We start from the raw sequence: 19,776 nt of genomic DNA on the forward strand, positions 1-19,776 counted from the left end.
ATCTAATATAAAAAATTTTTTTGCAACGTTATTGCACTTAGAAAAGAACAACCTTTAAACATTTTTTTCTAAATTTAATAATCAAACTGCAAAATTTTAAAATATAAAAAAAGTTTGAGTTATGCAATAATTAATGCTTTTTTGATTTAGAGAATATTTGATGGAAAAACAAATTGGTTTTTGAAATAAAATACAAAAATTTTTGGTTGTTTTTTTAAAAAAAATCAATTTGAAAATAAGTTATTGAAGAAAAGAAAGAAATATCCTTGACAATTTTCGATACTTAGAATTTAAAGAAAAATCCAAGAAAAAATATTGATATCTTATACATAAGAAATTGAAATAATCTAATTTAGAAAAATTATTTTTTTTAAATGCTATTTATTAGCTCTAAATTATGAATTAATTTATTTTTTTCTGTAAACACACAGAAGTTTGCAAAAATATTAGAGATAAAATAATTAAAGTTTATTTATTAAAATAATACTATTGTAAAATATAATTTTAAAGAGTAGTTTCGTTTTTGAAGTTAATTTATTATACATAAAAAAACAATACATACATTTAACTGCATTACATAACATATATTTCAAGTAAAATATTCTACATTTGTAAAATATGGAAAAAAAAATTAATTTAATAATAATTTTGTAAATGTTTAATGTATTAAAAATATTTATTAAGAAAAAGCTATACATAATGTCCATAAATATATTACAGAAAAATATTTCGAAATTTCAATACAATATATAAAATATTTGCTTATGAAGTAATTTATTTATATAGTTATATTCATTATTTTCATTTTTGCATAAATGTTTAAACGTTAAAATTAGTTTTTATTTTTAAAATGTAAGCAAAAAATTAATCAAAAATGTAATATTTCTAAAGTAATAATCTTTTCGCAATGAATTTTATATATTTTTAAAAACCTTTTCAAATTATAATGATATATTTTATTAGATTATACACTGTTTTAAAAAAAAAACTTGAGAAATGTAAAATTATGTCAATTTTTTTGATGTATACATAACAAACGAAAAAAAAGATAAAAAATACAATAAAAAGAATAAAATAAATATTATCAATAAATTGAAATTATCTTGAAATATTTACAATTATTCTAAAAAAAATATATTACCTTAAATATAAAAAACACTAACTTTATCTTAATTTGTATAAAAATAACGTCACCAACTATAATTAAGATTATTTGAAACAAACCATAAAATATATAATATATCATTATTGTTGTGGGTATCCAGTATTTTCTGGAGTGTTTGTATAACCGTCATTTAAATTCTTAATACGAATATTACCTTAAGTAAAAACGTTTTTATTTAATTAACGAAATATATTTATGCAATAAAAATTTGAATATTAATTTTATCATTTGAAAACATTTTAAAATTTTTATATTGTTATGACAATTATAAATTTTGTTATCACTATTTAATTCTTTCAATTAAAGAATTTCAACATTAATTATTAAATTTTTCACTATACAATTTTTAACATAATTTCAATAAGAAATTTTAAAATAGTTAAAAAATCTACCTTATTTACATTGTTATCAATTTCTTTTAAAACAATTTTTTTTTTAAAATATAACAAAAAAAAAAGTGTGATAGATATTGTGTTTATATAATATAATTTTATAAACTATAATATCAATAATAATGGTTTTTTTTTCAAACAGACAATATATAACCAACTTATTTTAACATATTAAAGATATTTCTGAATTCAAGTATTAGAATTTTAAATGTTAAAATGTTTTAAAAATTCTTTTTTTAATCATATCAACCATTTTACCCATTCTCTTATAATGACAAATAACAAAAACTTAAAAAATAAATTTTTTTGAAATTTATCTATAGATAGATATCAATTATAGCTGTAATAGCATAAATAATCACAATTATAAAAAAAGTTATTAAATTATTTAAAATTTTTTTTTGTTTATTTTTTCATTATAAAAAATTATTCCATTCTTCTAAAATAAAAGATAAAAATATAAAAGTATCTATATAAATTGAGCAATCAATTAGAATAAAAAAATTAAACTCTTTAAAATTTGTATAAAAATTGTAAAAAAAATTAAATTTTGTATACTTTTAAAATACAAAAATTTTTCTACTAAATTTTATATTATTTTACAGAAAATTTCAGAAAATTATTCAATTTATGGCTAACGTTTTATGTCTTGCCGTTAAGTACATCCTAAACGTGCACTTGTTTTATAAAATAAAATATAAATTTAATTTTGGTTTTACTTTATTTAATAAAATTATATTAAAATTAAACTTCTATTATAAAAAATAAATTAATTTTTAAAGATATTTTTTTGAACAGTCGTAAAAAATATAGTAAAAAATTTTTTTAATTTAATTTTGCTATTTAAAAAGCAAGCTTTTTTAAATTTATTAATGTTTTATAATTTTTGTAATAAAAAAAATTGAAATTCCATTAAAATTGTATATTAAAAATATTTATTAGAATAAAATTACTTAACAATATAAATGAATGCACACAAGTTTAGGGATTAAAATTTATTTGGAAAAAAGCTGTGATTCTCTCTGAATTACTCTTATATATTTATATAAAATATTCTTCATATTTATAGTGATATTATGTTTTAGATTTGCATCTAAAAAATATTTAGTTTCTCACAACATCAATTACATACTTTCTATTGTATGTTTACAACAACGTAAAACATTTTTAGAATTTCATAAATTGTATTTAAATTAATATTTATAAATAAATTTTTAATGTTTGAATGTTTTTTTTATTATTTAAATAAATATTTCTTTAAATAGAAAATTTATACAGTTTTTTTTTATAAATTAACACAAATCACAAAACACTATTGTTTTTTATTTGGATAATAAATACTAATTTCTAATTTTGTTGAAAATGATAATAAAAATGTTTTAAGTAATAACTTGCAAAGATTGTTATCAATCTTTAACCTATAATATTGAATTAAGTTAATCCAAATAATTTTTTTCTTTTTTGTTTATATTTTTATCATATTAAAAATAAAATAAAATAATTTTAATTATAAAAAGTTTTATTTGTTTTTATTGTGTTAATTTTAATGAAATAAATTTTAACTAAGTTTTTTCAGAAATTTAAAAAAATTTTTAAATTAATATCTTTTAGTAAAAAAATGTTAAAAATGAACAATAATATATACATATTTTGTTATTATGTTCTTGCAAACTATAAATTTGTTACAATAAAGTTTCATAAAAATATAATTTTAAAACAAAATATTCATAATTTTATGATATAAAAAACTTTTATTTAAAACAAAAATAAATAAAAAAAATTTAAAATATAAATAAATAATAAAAATATAATTAAAATTATTTAAAAAAAAAATTGTATAAAAATAGTACATTAGAAAATGCAAGAAACTAATATAAATTAATATTAGTAATAAGAAATGAAAAGTAATATAAATAATTGACAAAAAGAAAAATTATTAATATTTGAATTGAATTAAAGTTTAAATTATGTATTGATTATTAATTATAATTTAAGACATGTTTCAATAGTTATTCTTATAAGATTGATGTTGTTGTTGGCGTTAGCGTTGTTGTCGATTTTAACAAAGACATTTTATAAAGCATGGATTCTTGAAAAAGATTATAAAATTCAGTACACGTTGATGGTGTTACATTTTTATATTGTACTGTTGTTCCTGGTTGTCCTAATTCTCCATTAAATTCAAGAGCTTTTGGATCACTAACATTTAATTTATTCCATACATTTGGTATATTACCTTCTTTTGTAAAATTACCTATAGCCCACATTACATGTTCTGAATTAACTTTTTCACGTTCTAAAATGTTCTTATCATATTTATCAGAATGTCTAAATGGAATACCAAATATATCAATTAAATCATCTCCATGCATTGCACCAGTCCATTCTGGCCATAAGTTTATTGGTGATCGTCTATTGTATTCATAAAAATATGTACTACCAGTAGAAGCACCTGCAAAGGTTATTGCAAATCTAGAAAGTTCACAATCAAAAATAAAATCAGATAAAATTCTAATAGATCTGTTAGTATATGAGTTAGCAGATTTCTCATATATTTTTTGTAACTTTTCAATTTCTGTTTCATTAAATTTTAATATTTTTCCTCCAAATTTAACTAAATTTTCAAAGTTTGTGTTACTCATTTCACATTTATTAGCAGAGTCATTAGCAGGTTTTTGTGGATAAAAATAACAACCAAACATACTATTATTTGTAAAACCAGTTGCCATAAAAAATGTTGCTTCATCAGCTGTTCTTCCAAGCATCAAATCAACATCTGTATTAAATTCTTTTTTCTTATAAATTTCATTAATACTTCCATTGAAAAAAACTGTATCGTTATTAATAGGCATAAAAGGAAATGGTGTTGGCATTTGACCAGGAGCACTAACATGTCTAGTAGCATTTAACAATTCTTCTACAGTTTTATTACGTAAACAATCCAAAATTTGTGTGTTGCTTTTTGATTTATCATTTATATTCTCAATGCATCCTACCTTTACTGAAACATTTCTAGTATTTGTGTCTGCTATCTCTCTTGAAACTGTAGTCATAAAATGTGTTATAGTACCAGAACTCATTATTCCTCTTTTGAAAAGTAGTCTACTATTGTTTGAAAATAAATGAGCTGCTACAGCAGACGCTCCTGAACTTGTTCCAAAAATAGTTACTTTTGTTTTATCACCACCAAAACTCTCAATTGTTCTATTAATCCATTTTAATACCATTTGTTGATCTAATAATCCCATGTTACCTTCTATTCCATCTTCACCACTTAAATAAGCAAAACCAAAAAATCCAAGTCTAAAGTTAGGTACAACAACTATTGACTTTGTTTTTAAAGCAAGAACAGATCCATTAAATTTATCAGCACTACCAGTTCTTACTGTCCAACTACCACCATGGAAAAAAACTATAACTGGCATATTTGTTTCACCTTTTGGAACCCACATGTTTAACCTAAGACAGCTTTCATTATATGTTTTTGGATTTGATGCATCATATCCGTCAAAACCCATTGTTCTAATATTTTGTGGACATGCTACTGCTTCATGAGACGCATGAAAAGTATTATTTCCTATAAAACGATCTTTTTCTAATTCAAATGGTGGTTTGAATCTATAAAATTCAGTTGGAGATTGTGCATATGGAATTCCTAAATACTCAGTCATTTTTTCACCTAATACTGTCTGGAAAAAATTATTTTATATTCAAATAATAATAACATACAATGTCATGTCCAATAATGTCTCCAAAATATGTTTTTATTCCATTACCCTTCCAACATGTTCCTAAATTGATTAAAAATATTAAAAAATTAGACAATTTCATTTAAAAAAAATGATTTTTTTTGTAAAATTATCAATTTTGCTTTTTTATTTATATTAAAATTTATTTACCTTACATTAGCACTATTTAATGATATTTTAAAAATTTTGCTTGTCGAAATAAATTATTTTTTAATATTTACTTTTTCAATGATTGCTTAAAACTGTATCATGCAATAAAATTTTTTAAAAATTTTATAAGCATATTATAAATTTTTAATATTACAATAATTGTATAATTTGTTTTATATCATGAACATTTTACTTTCTTTTATCTTTTTTAAATTTCTTATAGATAAAGATTATAAAAATAAATAAAGTACTTACGTAAATCAAATTTATAGAAAAAGTTTCAAAAAAATCAAGATTTTTTTCGAAAGAAGTTTGTAAAATTCTAAAATTTTGTAATTTCAAAAACTGGCTATTAAAAAAAACAAATTATAAATACTTTTAAAAATTTTATGCATTGTAATTATAAATATTTGATTTTAAAACTAAGTTTAAAAAATGAAAAATTTAAATTAAAGAAAGATATATTTATAAATTTAACTGTTAATAACTTGTTAATAATTTTTTTTTATCTTAAGCTTGTCATACTTTATAAGTTACCGTTTCATAAAACACTTCAATTTCTATGTAATACACTAATTATGGCATTATAATTAAATAATTTAAAAATTCCAATATTATCTTCTTTATATATATTGTATAAAGATCATATTTTCTAGTATTTTATATTTTTTAATTTTTATTATTATTACATTGTTAACAGTGCTTATAAATTACAAATTAAAATGTTATTTAATATTTTAAAATGCTAAATTTATTCAAGTAAAATAAATAATTTTTTTTTATTTTAATGATTTTTAAAATCAATAAACTGAGATTAAATTAATATTTATTGAATATTATACTATTACAGTTCAATTTATATATTATTTCTTATTTATATTTATATATTAATTTAAAATAAAAATAATTTTATTAAAATTTTTATAAAAAAAATGAAATGAAATATAGATTAACAATTAAAATTAAAAAAAAAAGTTTCAATTCATATACTATCACCGTCCTTTATAAAAAGTTGAAAATTTAAATATTACAAAGATGTGATGTTAAAAAATTTTTTTGTGACATGAAACTTTTTTAAGGCAAAACAATATATAAAGATAAGTGTAAAAGTTTGCTATAACAAACAATAATTTTTTTTTCCTTATTAAAGGATAGTAATAACAACATAACTTATGTATAATATTATTAATTAAAGCTATTATGCAAATAATAGCAAACCTGTCAAAAAAAGAATCTTCTGTTATTATTTAAACATGTGTAGATATTCTACTAACAGGACTATCTCTTTGATTTATATTATTATTATTATTATTAACACAATCAATTAATAATGGTGTACCACTTTCATTATCAGGTGTTACAATTTCTCTTAAGGGTTCCATATTCATAAATTCATTTCTATCATTACTACAAAATGTTGTTGTATTATTACCATAATTATTACCATCATATCTAAGAATAGTTGTAGCCTGACTTGAATTAGTATCTGTTGTAATAAATGTTACTGGATAACCAGATTGATATGATCCTTGTCCATAACTGTCATTAAAATCTAAATCTGGATTATTTTGATTTATTGACTCATATACTTTATTATATGTTAATGCACCAAGTGAATTTGTTCTTTCATTACGTAATAATTCTACAGAAGCAAAATTAATATCATCAACTGCAGCACACTCAACTTGTATATCACCAACATGTTTTTTATTTCTTAATCGATATACTGTTTTCTTTTTTCTATATTTATTAATATATAAACAATATAATAATCCAAATATAATTATTAAAACAGTTGCACAAATTATGATAAATAATAGTGTTATTAATAAATTGAAATCAATTTTTTTAATTAATCCTGATATTTTATACATAAAAGTATATGAACGTAATGATATAGTTGCTGTTACAGTTGTATATATTGTTGAAGCAGTACAATTATAATTACCTATATCTTTACTTTCAACATCATAAATAATTAATTTACTATCAACACCATAATTTTTTTCAATCTGAATAACATTAAATCTTTTACTTGGTCTACCAGTGATAATATTTTCACCATTAAATGTCCATATAATATCACCAGGTTTTGGATATCCATGAAATTCACATGATAATGTTGCTATTGATTCATGATTAACAAATACTGTATCATTTGCACGTACTTGAAGATCACCTTCAATAAATAAATTATGTGAAAGTATTACTGGTTTAAAATCATTATTTGTAGCTACACACTCATATTCACCTGTTTGCCATTTTTGTACATTTTTAATTGTAAAATTTGAACCTTCATGTATTATTTGTTCATCACCAGATTTTCTCCAATATATTCTAGGTTTTGGATTACCATGTGTTTCACAATAAAATTCTGCCATTTCATTTTGATTAACAATTTTTACCTGTGATGAACTTATAAATTTAGGTTCATATTTAACATTTAATAATATTGTATTAGAACCAGATCCTAATGCATTATTTACACGACATGTAAAACGTGAATTATGATCATCTGGTATTAGATGTTCAATATATAAAACTTTTTTTGTTGCTTTTTTAAGAAGTTCATTATTATGATACCATGTATATTTACCACTATGTTCTGGTTTTGAATTAACATTACATATAAGTCTAACTTCATCACCTTGTTTTAAAGTATCATTATCACTATCAATTGTAACCTGTACTTGTGGTTTATATAAAATATTTATTGTAACTGATGATAATTGTGGATCATTAAATGCTGGATGAATAATAATACATGTTAATTTCATATTATCAAATTTTGGATCAATCATTGTATTAACTTTACTATAAATAGTAAAATCTTTTTTAGAATTAAATGTTGAATTTTTGTGTATTTGACCAGATTGTATTGGTAAAGATGAATTTCTAAAATATTTATCATATATAACATCTGGTATATCATCACCAATCCATGAAAGAATATTATCTAATGTACCAGATTTTGTTATTGCCCAATATATTTTAGGTGTTGGATGAGTTTTTGATACAAAACATATTTCTTCTATTGGAACACCTTCTTTTGCAAAAATAAAATCACCATTCTTGTGTTTTTTTCCATGACTTTGTTTATCAAAAATTCCATAATCTTCTGGTAATTTAAGAACTTCTAAATAAGCTGGTTTAGTTTTTTCAAAATTATTATTATTTTTTGATGATGTAACTTGACATTCATAAAAACCATCATCCCATCCTGTAACATTTGTTATCTCCAAATCATATTCTCCTTTTATTGGACTTCCAACCATTCTAAATTGTGAAAACATTGGAAGATCTCTTTCTGTTCCTAAACCAAAACCTTCAAGAAGCCATTGAACTGTTCCCTCCTATTATTATAAATTAAAAATATTAATAAAAAATAAAAAAAAATATAAACTAACTTGATTTTCAACATGACATTTTAAAATAACTGTATCACCAACATAGGCAGTAGTATTAACGGGTCCTTCAACAATTCTTTGTATTTTATCTTGTGAATATAAATTTTCTGCTACAACATTATTTTGAGATAAGATTAATAATAAAATAAAAATAATAAATTTCATTGTTTTAATTTTATTCATTTTTTTTGAAAAAAAATTTTTTTAATAGTAAACTTTTTTTCAAAAAAAGGTTAATATTAAGTATAAGTTATTGTTACTATAAAGCCAATCTATAAATAATAAAAAAAAAGTTTAAACAAAATTTTTAATATTAAGGACACAATAAAATATAGGTAAAGTTTAAAAAAAACAACTTTTGCAAGTTGTAAAATTGAATTTAGTATTATATTCTGTTCAAGTATATTAATCATACTTCTACAAACTAACTATCATTGATAGAACAAATGTATTTTAACATTATATATATATTATAATAAAAATGCCGCGAACAGAAGATATAAAAATTAAATTATTAATAGATTACTTATTAAGATTTATAGTATAAATGTTTAATTTATATTCTGAATAATATTATACATAATATATATATCCAATGTATATACTATACAGTAAGTTACAATTTTTTTAAACCAGATGTTTTTATATATAAAGTAATGTTATATCAAATATACTACGATATATTCTTTATTGTAATAATATATAAATTAATAGCTTTTGTTTTAAATACAATAAAAATGACAAAGAAAGTTAGGTTATTTATTATAATATTATATAACAATAAAATTATAAATTTGTGTAATAATTTTTGTTTTAAATAGTATAAAAAATAAGAATAAAAAATCATAAATATAACAAATCAAAAAAAAAAATATATATTTTATAAAAATATATTGTCTATAATAGTATCTATCAATAATCATACTTTTTTTTTCTATTATTTTCTTCTTGTAGTACTATAAAAGTAAAATGTAATAATACAACTATAAGAATTTTATTAAGAAAATCTTAAAATTTAGTTAAAAGTGTATAACAATATATTTTAATATAACAAACAATAAATAACAAATCTTCTTCATTTGCCTTATCAAACTTTCATCATCTCTCTTTTTTAGGACAGCTTCTTATCATATAAACATATAATATATATTCCTATACATTTAAAAGATTATAAAGCTTTTCACAAATTGCTTTATGAAATGTTAAAATTTTTAAAATAAAATATTATATATTAAGTTATCAATAAAAATATATAAAAAAAAAAAAGTTAAAAATGATATAAAAGAAAATTCTTAATGTGTAGACTTTTTATTGCAAAATATATATATATATATATAAATATTATTAAAAAAATCATGAATAAAAATGTTTAGAAATATTAAATTTTGTAATGTTTATAAAAAAATATAATGACGACAAATAGTCTTAAGAACTAATAATATTGTTAATATATTATAAATAATTTTTTATAAAAAAAAAGATTATATAATAAAATTTTCCTGTAAGTTATTCATTAATTCTATAATAATAATAGGTAAAATAAAAATATTTATTTAATATTGATAAATAGTATGTTTATGTGTAAAATGTAATATAAGACATTTACAAATATTTGATATTAATTTTATTATCTTTATCTATAAATAATTATATCAAAAGTTTATACCTAATAAATATAAACTTTTTCCGATACCTTATGGCATATTAAATAAAAAGATGATATCTAATTATAAATAGAATTACCAAAAAAGTTTTATCCTTATTAACTACATCCTAAATAATATTTATATTAACTATACATGTACCATTTAATAATAATTTACAAATGATTAAATATAGTATGGTATATGACATAATTAAACAGTTAGGTAATATTTTAATTATTATATAAATTATGTAATTAGGAAATGTACCAAAATATGGTTTTAGCAAATTTACAAATTATATTTTGATAAATTATCATCATCACTAAAACTTTAATAAGTATAGTAAAAAGAAAAGATTATTAAAATGTACTTATAAAATAGTTTACAAAATAATAATAATATACACTTTTAATTATTTGATCTCTAAAGTATTTTTTCATTCTATGTAAACTAATAGTTTTTTATTTTTATAAGAAGGAAGATTAGAAAATTAAATATTTTTATTTTATTTAAAAAAAAAGACAAACAAAAATTTTACAAATAGAAAATATTTTTATCATAACATTTATCAAAAGATTAAAAAAAGTATTTATGTTTTAGATTTCTAATTACCATTTTACAAAAGTTAACCATATAACTATGGATATAATATTTTTATAACAAATTTATATATCTTTTTTAATTTTAATTTAAGAAATAAAAAAAAATGAATAGTATTTATATTTTTAAATTACTAGATAATAATATGAATAAAAAAAATACATCAAATTTTAAAAATTAATTATATAAACATATCAATAATATGAATAATACTATGAAAAGTTATGTATATTTTAAAAAGAAAAATAAATAAAAAAGAGATAATGTATTAAAAATAAAAGAAATAAAAATTAAAAATTAAAAATTTATCCTATTCATTATGATAACGTTTTTGAATAATACCAAAAATAATAAATGAAGTTATAGTAAACATAAAAATTCTTTTTATAATAATTATAACTAAAAAAAAGATGTAGAAATATAATTATATTTAAATATTTAAGATTAAGATATTTATTATCTATAAAACAAAAAAATTTAAAATATTATATTTTTATTTTGTTATGAAAAACTTTTAATACGTTATATTTGAAATATAAAATGTCTATTTAAATGATAATTTATTTTGACACTTTTATATTGGAAAATTTTTATTATCAATTGTTAAAGTTTCTATTTAAGGAAAACTTTTGTATATCAATATTACAATGTCTTGTTATTTCTTGACAAATGAAATATATAACATAAATTAAATGGTATTGTAAAACTACAATATTTTAAAATGATAGTATTAATGTTAATTTTCATATAACATATAATAATTAATTATAATATAGCATTTATTTTTACTATTTAAATTAAAAATTAAATTTTTTTTTAAGAAAGAAATATATAAAAAATAAAAAAAAGTATTTTAAAAATATGTATCATGTTTTTGAATAAAATGAATTAAAAATGATAGGTAATAAAAAGGTGATTAATCAATTGTTTCTTGTATTTTTATAGTTTAAAATATAAAAAGCAAATATATTATAAATAAGAATTTTTGTTAAAATAAATTCTTTTTACAATTTAGATAATCATACAAAGTGTTAGAAGTTAATAATATACTATCTAAAAGATAACGCAATCAAAAGTTAATTTGTCCTCTCTTATATTTGAATGAATTGCCAAAACAAAGATGAAAATTTAATGAATTGTTATAATACAAATCAGTACTTAAGGAAGTTAATTTATAATATAATGATGTTCTCTCAACACTTTAAAAGTTAAGATTAAGAATCTTTTTTTCCTTAAGTGGTTACCCACATCTAACTTAATTTTCATTATTAAAGTTTGATTACATAATCAAGATATATCACATCATTACATAATATTTTACTATTTTAGTATGATAAAAAGAAATTTTTGTAAAATGTTAAAATAAAATAATATTTAAAACATATAGTTAAACATTATAGTAAAAATGACTTTAATTATTTTTCGATAAGTAGTATTGTATTACAAATTATCAATTAAATTTTTTTTTCTTTTTTTTAATAACCGCGGTTTTTTTTTCATGTATTTTACTTAAAATTTAATGTTATAATAGAATATATAAATAATATTATTAGACAAAGAAGTATAGAAACAATTAAATATAATAAAAAAGAAAAAAAATGTAATGAAATAAGATAGCCTTTGTATAATTATCCAATATTGTTTAAAAATTATATTATTTTGATCTTAATTTTTAATATAAAATAGATAATAAAATAAAATATATTTAAAGAGCATTATTTTTTTAATACATAAAACATCACTTTTATAATATTTTATAGTACAAAATTAATAAAAAAATCTTAATTATTTCATAAAAAAAATCTTTTTGAACAAAAAAATAATAGCTATTGTGTGTTAAAATAATTCTTATAGTTATTGTCTTAATAATATAAAAATGTTCATTATTAAAGTGATAAAATGTTTAAAAGAAGGGCAAATGAGTAAAATCATTTTATCAACAGATGGTTGTATGTTCAGGAATATCTTAATAGATAGCGCATCATTTACCACCAGAAGGAAATATTAATAGATACTCTTAAAAGAGTTACTTATCACATATAATAACTTAATCAAAATATTAAAGAATAATCATTATTATTGATAAATTACCTGATAATGTTTTACCTTTTAATATTTAAGATAAAAGAAAACTTTTCCTCTATATTATAGTTAGAGAAAATATAATTGTTAAATTTATAATATGTCCAAAATTTATCTTTTAATTAATTTATATATTTCAATATAAATGATATTTAAAATGAGTTAAAAAGATAACAATTTAGTTAGTTATATTATCATTTAACGATTTATAAATATATATATTTGTATTTCTTTGAAACATCTTTATGATAAACCTATTCATTCAAAATATAATTAAAAAGATAAATTAATAGTTAATTAATAGAATAATATATAAATATTGAACATGAGGTAAAATAAGATAATAAACAGTAATAGGAATAAAAATTAATAACTTTAAATTTTTAATAATAAATAAAATGAAATTTATAGCTTTTAATTATTATTTTAATTTTTATATATTATATATGTATATATTATTAGAACAAAATATAATTTTTTTTTTAAATTATTTTATATAATAAAATATTCATTTTCTAAACAACTAAATTGATTGTTATATATATATATATATATTTATAACTTTTTTAAAACATTTAAAATGTTTACAATATATAAAAAGTTACTCACTATTTTGAATATTAAAAGATAACTTATGATAAGTATATTTAAAAGAAGATATTTATATTATATTTTTATAACTTTACCTGATTAAATGATTTAAATTAATAAGATTTATGATACTAATTTTGGCCAATAGATAAAAAGATTACCAGTGATTTATAGTTATAATATTTAAAGTTTTCTTTTATTTTAAAATATATTATCATTTAATAATATAATATTAAAATAAAATATTTTATTAAATTATATATATATGAATGATTTTAACACCCTTTTTTTTAGAGTAAATAAAAAGACGTAATTTATATTTTTTTATTATTTTATATTTTTGACAGAGATATATTTTTATAACATATATATGAACTATAGTTTGTATAAATAATTTTTTTATACCACTTAAATAATATTATAGTCATTCTTTTTCTAATTATATTTACCATAAAAAAAATAAAATATATATATATATATCTTAAAGACAATAAAAGTAGACTATGGTTTAAAAAGAAATATATTATATTTTTTAAAAATAAATTTTATGATGGGAGAAAAATATAAATTACCCTTTACAAAAAATTTATAGTTTATTTTTTTAAATAGTTTTAATATTTATGATATTCATATTTGATTTAATTAACTATTAGTCTCAATTACTAATTACTAAACTTATCAATTACATATCTAAATATTCATTAATCACTAAGAACCACAAAAAAATGTCTAACAATATAAAAATAATTGATAATATATATTATCTTATGAAATTCAATTGTAAAATTTTTATCTTTTATTTAAAGAATATAAAACAATAATATATAAATTTATTTTAAAAAAAATAAACTGTCTTTTTAAAAAATTTTCAAAAAAAAAAATTTATAAGAAATTGATATAAAAGATAATGATACATGTATATATATTCTACAATATTTTTAGTTTCAATAATTTTACACTTTAATATAAGGACCATTGGATGTAATATTTTAAGTATCCATCCATCTATTTCTCAAATAACACTGTTTTTACATGCTATTTAATAATCTATTTTGGTAAAAATAAATATATTAATAATAATATAAACTTTTTAAAATGGGTTGAGGATTACAGGTCAATATAATGATGACTTAAATTTTTCCAGAAACATTTCCATAAATATGTCTTCTTTAAGATATAATATTATTAAAAGATAATATATCATAAGAAAAAAGAAATGAATAAAAAATTGATACATCTTTAGATTAAATATCTTATTTATTTAAAATAGATTTTTAAGAGAAAACATATTTATTTATTTAATTATTTTGTATTTTAATTATAATAAAAAAAAATATTTTTTTTGATTAAAAAAGTAAATTTGTTGATTTAAATTAGAATGAAAATCTTATCGCTTAAAACAATCAATTTTTTTACTGTATTTAAATTTGCATATCTAGTAAATATAAATTAAAATTATACTTTTTTTGATCATTAATAAATATTTACAAAATTATAATTCATATTACATGATTATATGAGTTTTTTTTTATGTTATAATAAAACTAATGAATAAATTATTTAATAGAAAAATGTATTAATATGTTAAAAAAAAAGTTTAAACATAATTTTTGTACTATTTTTATACAATGCTAAACATGATACAATAAAAAAAAATTATATATACAACAATTAAAATAAAACAAAAGAAATAGAGAATATGTAAATATCTAATTGTAACCTGGTATCTTCTTTTTTTTTATCACAAAAGCTAAATTTTAAAAGAAAAAAAAAATTAAATATTCTAAAACAAAGAATAAATAATTATATATTTAATAGTGATAAAAATAAAAGAATAAAAAATATAATATATTTTGGGGTTAATTTTATAAAATTAAGAATATTTTATATATAAGAAAATTATCACAATATCTTTTTTACTTTTTGTATCTTTTTTTTTAAGTTTATATATAAAACTTCTCCTGTGTTCATAAGAAGAAGACAAAAGTATATCATTCTTAATATTTTCTAAAAGATATCCTCTAGAGATATGTGATATGTTTAAGTTACAAAACTTTTTATTGTATTATCTATATGGTACAAAATATATATATGTAAAAATATATCATTTTATTTATATATATGTTTAAAATAACAAATATGTAATACAATAAAAACATATAAATATTAGTTAAAGTGTTTCTTTTTTAATAATTTATATATATAGTTAAAAGGATAAAAATTTTCTCACTATTATCTTATTATAATAAAAGTGATAATATAATAAAAATATTATTACTTACTTTTATCAATTATTTTTATCATTTTTAAGATATTTATAAATATATAGGATTAAATAGTATTTATATTAAAATTTATTTTAATACAAAAATATTTTTATAAAATTAAGAAAACTTAAAATTTAAAGATAAATTTAAGAAATATGAGGATATATAAACTTTTCTCATATGTAATAGTGTTTTTCAAATATTTTATAAAAGTTAATGTTATTATAACAGATGTTACAATAGTACAGAAGGTTTCTTGACAATAAAAATATATCTATTTTTCACCATAAATTAAAATAAAAATTTTTTGATTTATAAATAAATTTATTAAAATTAACAAAAATATTTTTTTTATCAAAAATACTTATCTATGATATGCAAATTAACCACTTTACTTATTTATCTATCAATCTTAAAATATTTTTAACAAACTTTTTATACATTAATTGTGAAGTTTTTTTTATGAAAAATATATATATTTATATATAAAAAAGAAAAAAAAATATTTTTTTTTTAAAAAGTAAAAATAATTCTATAAATATTTAATATATTTATAATTTTGGAATAAAAAATTTAATATAAATAATATTTATTTTTAAAAGCGTAAAATAATATAGTAAAATATAGTTAATTTATTCCTCATTTAACCAACATCTGTTTTATTAAAACGATAATGCGCAATCATTTATAAATCCTCAATAATCATTACCTTAACATAATGTTTAATTAATATATACTTTTATCTTTTCATTTTTTTTAAAATGTTTATTAAATATATATTAAAATTAATTTAAAAATAAATAAATATATTTCTTTTAAAAGATAATATATGTGAATTTAAAAAAAATACTATGCAAAAATTTTTTTTTTTACTTTATTATAATAATATACAACAAAAAAAAAATTATTATAAATATCCTTCTTATATTATATTATAAAAGAAGCTTAAGATATGTAATATGATGTAACAATCTTTCAAGTATTTCTTTCATCTGTCATATCCAACTTCAAGGATAACAAAAATATTAAAATTCTAAGATGATTTTATATAGATGAAGAGGAAAAGAAGATAGGATGATGGTAAAAGCACTTGAATATGATTCAGGATATCTTATAAATTATATTTTTTCTATAAACATTAAATAAGTGGCATGCTAACATGATATACCGATCTATTATATCCAAATATATATATATACATATATGATTATGGAAAAGTATAAAAATAAAAAGTTAATTTACTGGAAAATCAAGTAAAAAGTTAGGTGATGTGTATAAAAATAATAAAAGCTTTATTTTATTTATAAAATATATATAAATATTATTCCTTTTAATAAAACAACCAAAAGATTCATGTTCAGAAAGATGTAAACATTCAATAAATAATATCTTTGTTTATATCAAATCATTTATTTACTCTTACATTAACAAAGTAAATTAACTTACTATATAAATTAGGCTTAATAATGTTTTTATAAACATATAAACTATTTATATTAATAAATAATTTTATTAATTAAAAACTTTCTTTTCAACCATACAATTATTTTAAAGGTACAAAAAATTTAAATAATAAAATCAATATTAATTTTTATAAATGTAAGAAATAAATTTTATGTCAAATAAAATTTTGTATAAATTAAATATATTATTGTAATTGTTATTTATCAATTATAATTAAAGAAGTTCAAAACCTAATTTATTTACTTCTATCATAAATATGATAATTATAATCTTCTTTTTATTTAATATAAGTTACATAACTACTAATCATAATTAAAAATTAATTGTGGGAGGAGATTAAATGTTCATCAATTTTATTTAAATTTAATATTTGACTGTAAAATTATTTAATTATATCGTTTTATTATTAAATAATTTTAATCAAATATTTTATTAATTAAAAAATTATAATATTATGCAAAATTTTGTCATAAAATAAATATAAAAAAAGAGAAATTACAAAATTACAAAAAAAAATTAAATATGATAAATGATTTTGATAGTATATAAAACATTGTTTGATACTTATCACTATTATACAAATATATATTTTTATAAAATGTTTAAAGTTTAAAACAATTTTTAGTAAATTTATATGAATTTTAATGGATTGAAAATTTATGTTTTAAAAAATTTAAACAAAATTGATTTATCAAAAAATTATATTTACTTATGATTAATAAATATTTGTAAAAAAGTTTTAAACTTAAAATATATGACAACCAATTCCAATAATTCCTATTCTTTCCCAATTTATTTTTGTTATTAATGATAATGTATGTAGACGTCGTACTTCTCTTAATTCTAAAGCATTTTTAAGAATTTTTGTTGTAAAAAAATTTTCATGACAATTTAGAAAAAATGTTATATCTGTTGATTCATCAAATTTTGGAAGAATATTTTTTATAAGATTTCTAAAAATAAAAAATGTATTATTAATGAGTGAAAAATATTTCAAACTATACATTTGAATATGTTCATTATCACCATAACATCCTATAATATGATTATTCATTTTTAAAATATATCCAATAATACTTCCTTTATTATTTAATTGAATAAATCCCTCAATCTGAAAAAAAAAATTCAAAACATTTTTTTAGAACTTACATTACCAAATTTATAAAGATGTTCTAAATAATCATCTCTTTTCATTCCAATAACAAAATTATCATACTCAGTTATCATTTTTAAATTATTTTTATCAATTTCAATACATTCGTCATCAATGTAATATTCATAACAATCTTCAATAACTTCTTTTAAACTTTCTAAACTATGTGCACATTTTTGAAGGTACAATTTATCAATAACATTAAACCCAACAAAATTTCTCAATACACTTTCTTTTTGTTCCGTTTTTCTATAAAAAAAATATTATTTTTAATTTGAAAAAAAAACATACATTATATTATCTTCATAAATAATATCAATTGTCATATTTTTTTCAACATAAAAATTTTTACAAATATTAAATTTTTTAATTGCCTCTTCAAATAATATTTCTAGTAATGGTTTTATTTCTTTATCACCAAATACAGTATAAAAAGGTATAATATAGGTGGAGAAAGATGAATCTACGATGGTATTGGTATTATTATTTAAATATGTTGATAATGAATTAGTATTATTAATTGATAAAATAGATAAGTTTTTATAATTCAAGCTTTTAAAAAACGTTTTATTTTGACTAACTGAGACATTTTTATTTAAATATTCCTCATCAACAATATTTATCATTGTGTAGTACTGTAAAATATTTTAATTATATATTTTATTAGTAAATATAATAAATAAATATAAATAATATTTTATTACCTGATAATTTGTTATTTTTTGAACTGCACCAAATGCTACAGGTAAATTTTTATTATTTTCATCATTTTTTATTATCATTGTTGATATTACTTTATCATATTCAAGAAAACTTGGATTATTATTTAATGGTAAATATATACCAGATAATGTTTCATTTGTTAAAGTATTTTTAAATAAATTTTCAATATCTTGAATAGCCAACATAGTACTTTAAGTGAATAAATTTATTGTAATAATGTTTAAACATTAAAATATTACTTCATTTATATACAACAAAAATATGTAGGAAGATAAAACATTAAAAGTTTTTTATTTTTATTTTATTTCTTTATCAAAATTAATCTTATTTTTTTAAAATAGTTTATAAACATATTTTAAACCTTCAAATAAACAACCTTGGCATGAT

General features: G+C 17.5%; 3 protein-coding genes across 3 annotated transcripts; all 3 read right to left on the reverse strand.

The window, feature by feature from the left end:
• Positions 1 to 3,572: 3,572 nt before the first annotated feature.
• Positions 3,573 to 5,388, reverse strand: SRAE_X000063000 (Acetylcholinesterase; the record flags this gene model as incomplete). Its single annotated transcript, XM_024644997.1, has 2 exons — positions 3,573 to 5,246; positions 5,287 to 5,388. 2 exons carry the CDS (start codon positions 5,386 to 5,388, stop codon positions 3,573 to 3,575), a joined length of 1,776 nt encoding a protein of 591 aa, XP_024510499.1.
• A 1,315-nt stretch (positions 5,389 to 6,703) lies between these two features.
• On the reverse strand, positions 6,704 to 9,028 carry SRAE_X000063100 (Poly-glutamine tract binding protein 1; the record flags this gene model as incomplete). Its single annotated transcript, XM_024644998.1, has 2 exons — positions 6,704 to 8,809; positions 8,864 to 9,028. 2 exons carry the CDS (start codon positions 9,026 to 9,028, stop codon positions 6,704 to 6,706), a joined length of 2,271 nt encoding a protein of 756 aa, XP_024510500.1.
• A 9,230-nt stretch (positions 9,029 to 18,258) lies between these two features.
• Positions 18,259 to 19,574, reverse strand: SRAE_X000063200 (Hypothetical protein; the record flags this gene model as incomplete). Its single annotated transcript, XM_024644999.1, has 5 exons — positions 18,259 to 18,466; positions 18,518 to 18,624; positions 18,663 to 18,915; positions 18,958 to 19,301; positions 19,371 to 19,574. The coding sequence occupies 5 exons, from the start codon at positions 19,572 to 19,574 to the stop codon at positions 18,259 to 18,261; spliced, it is 1,116 nt and encodes a 371-aa protein (XP_024510501.1).
• Positions 19,575 to 19,776: the final 202 nt, after the last annotated feature.

Source organism: Strongyloides ratti (genome assembly GCF_001040885.1).
Source record: "Strongyloides ratti genome assembly S_ratti_ED321, chromosome : X".
Lineage (NCBI taxonomy): Eukaryota > Metazoa > Nematoda > Chromadorea > Rhabditida > Strongyloididae > Strongyloides > Strongyloides ratti.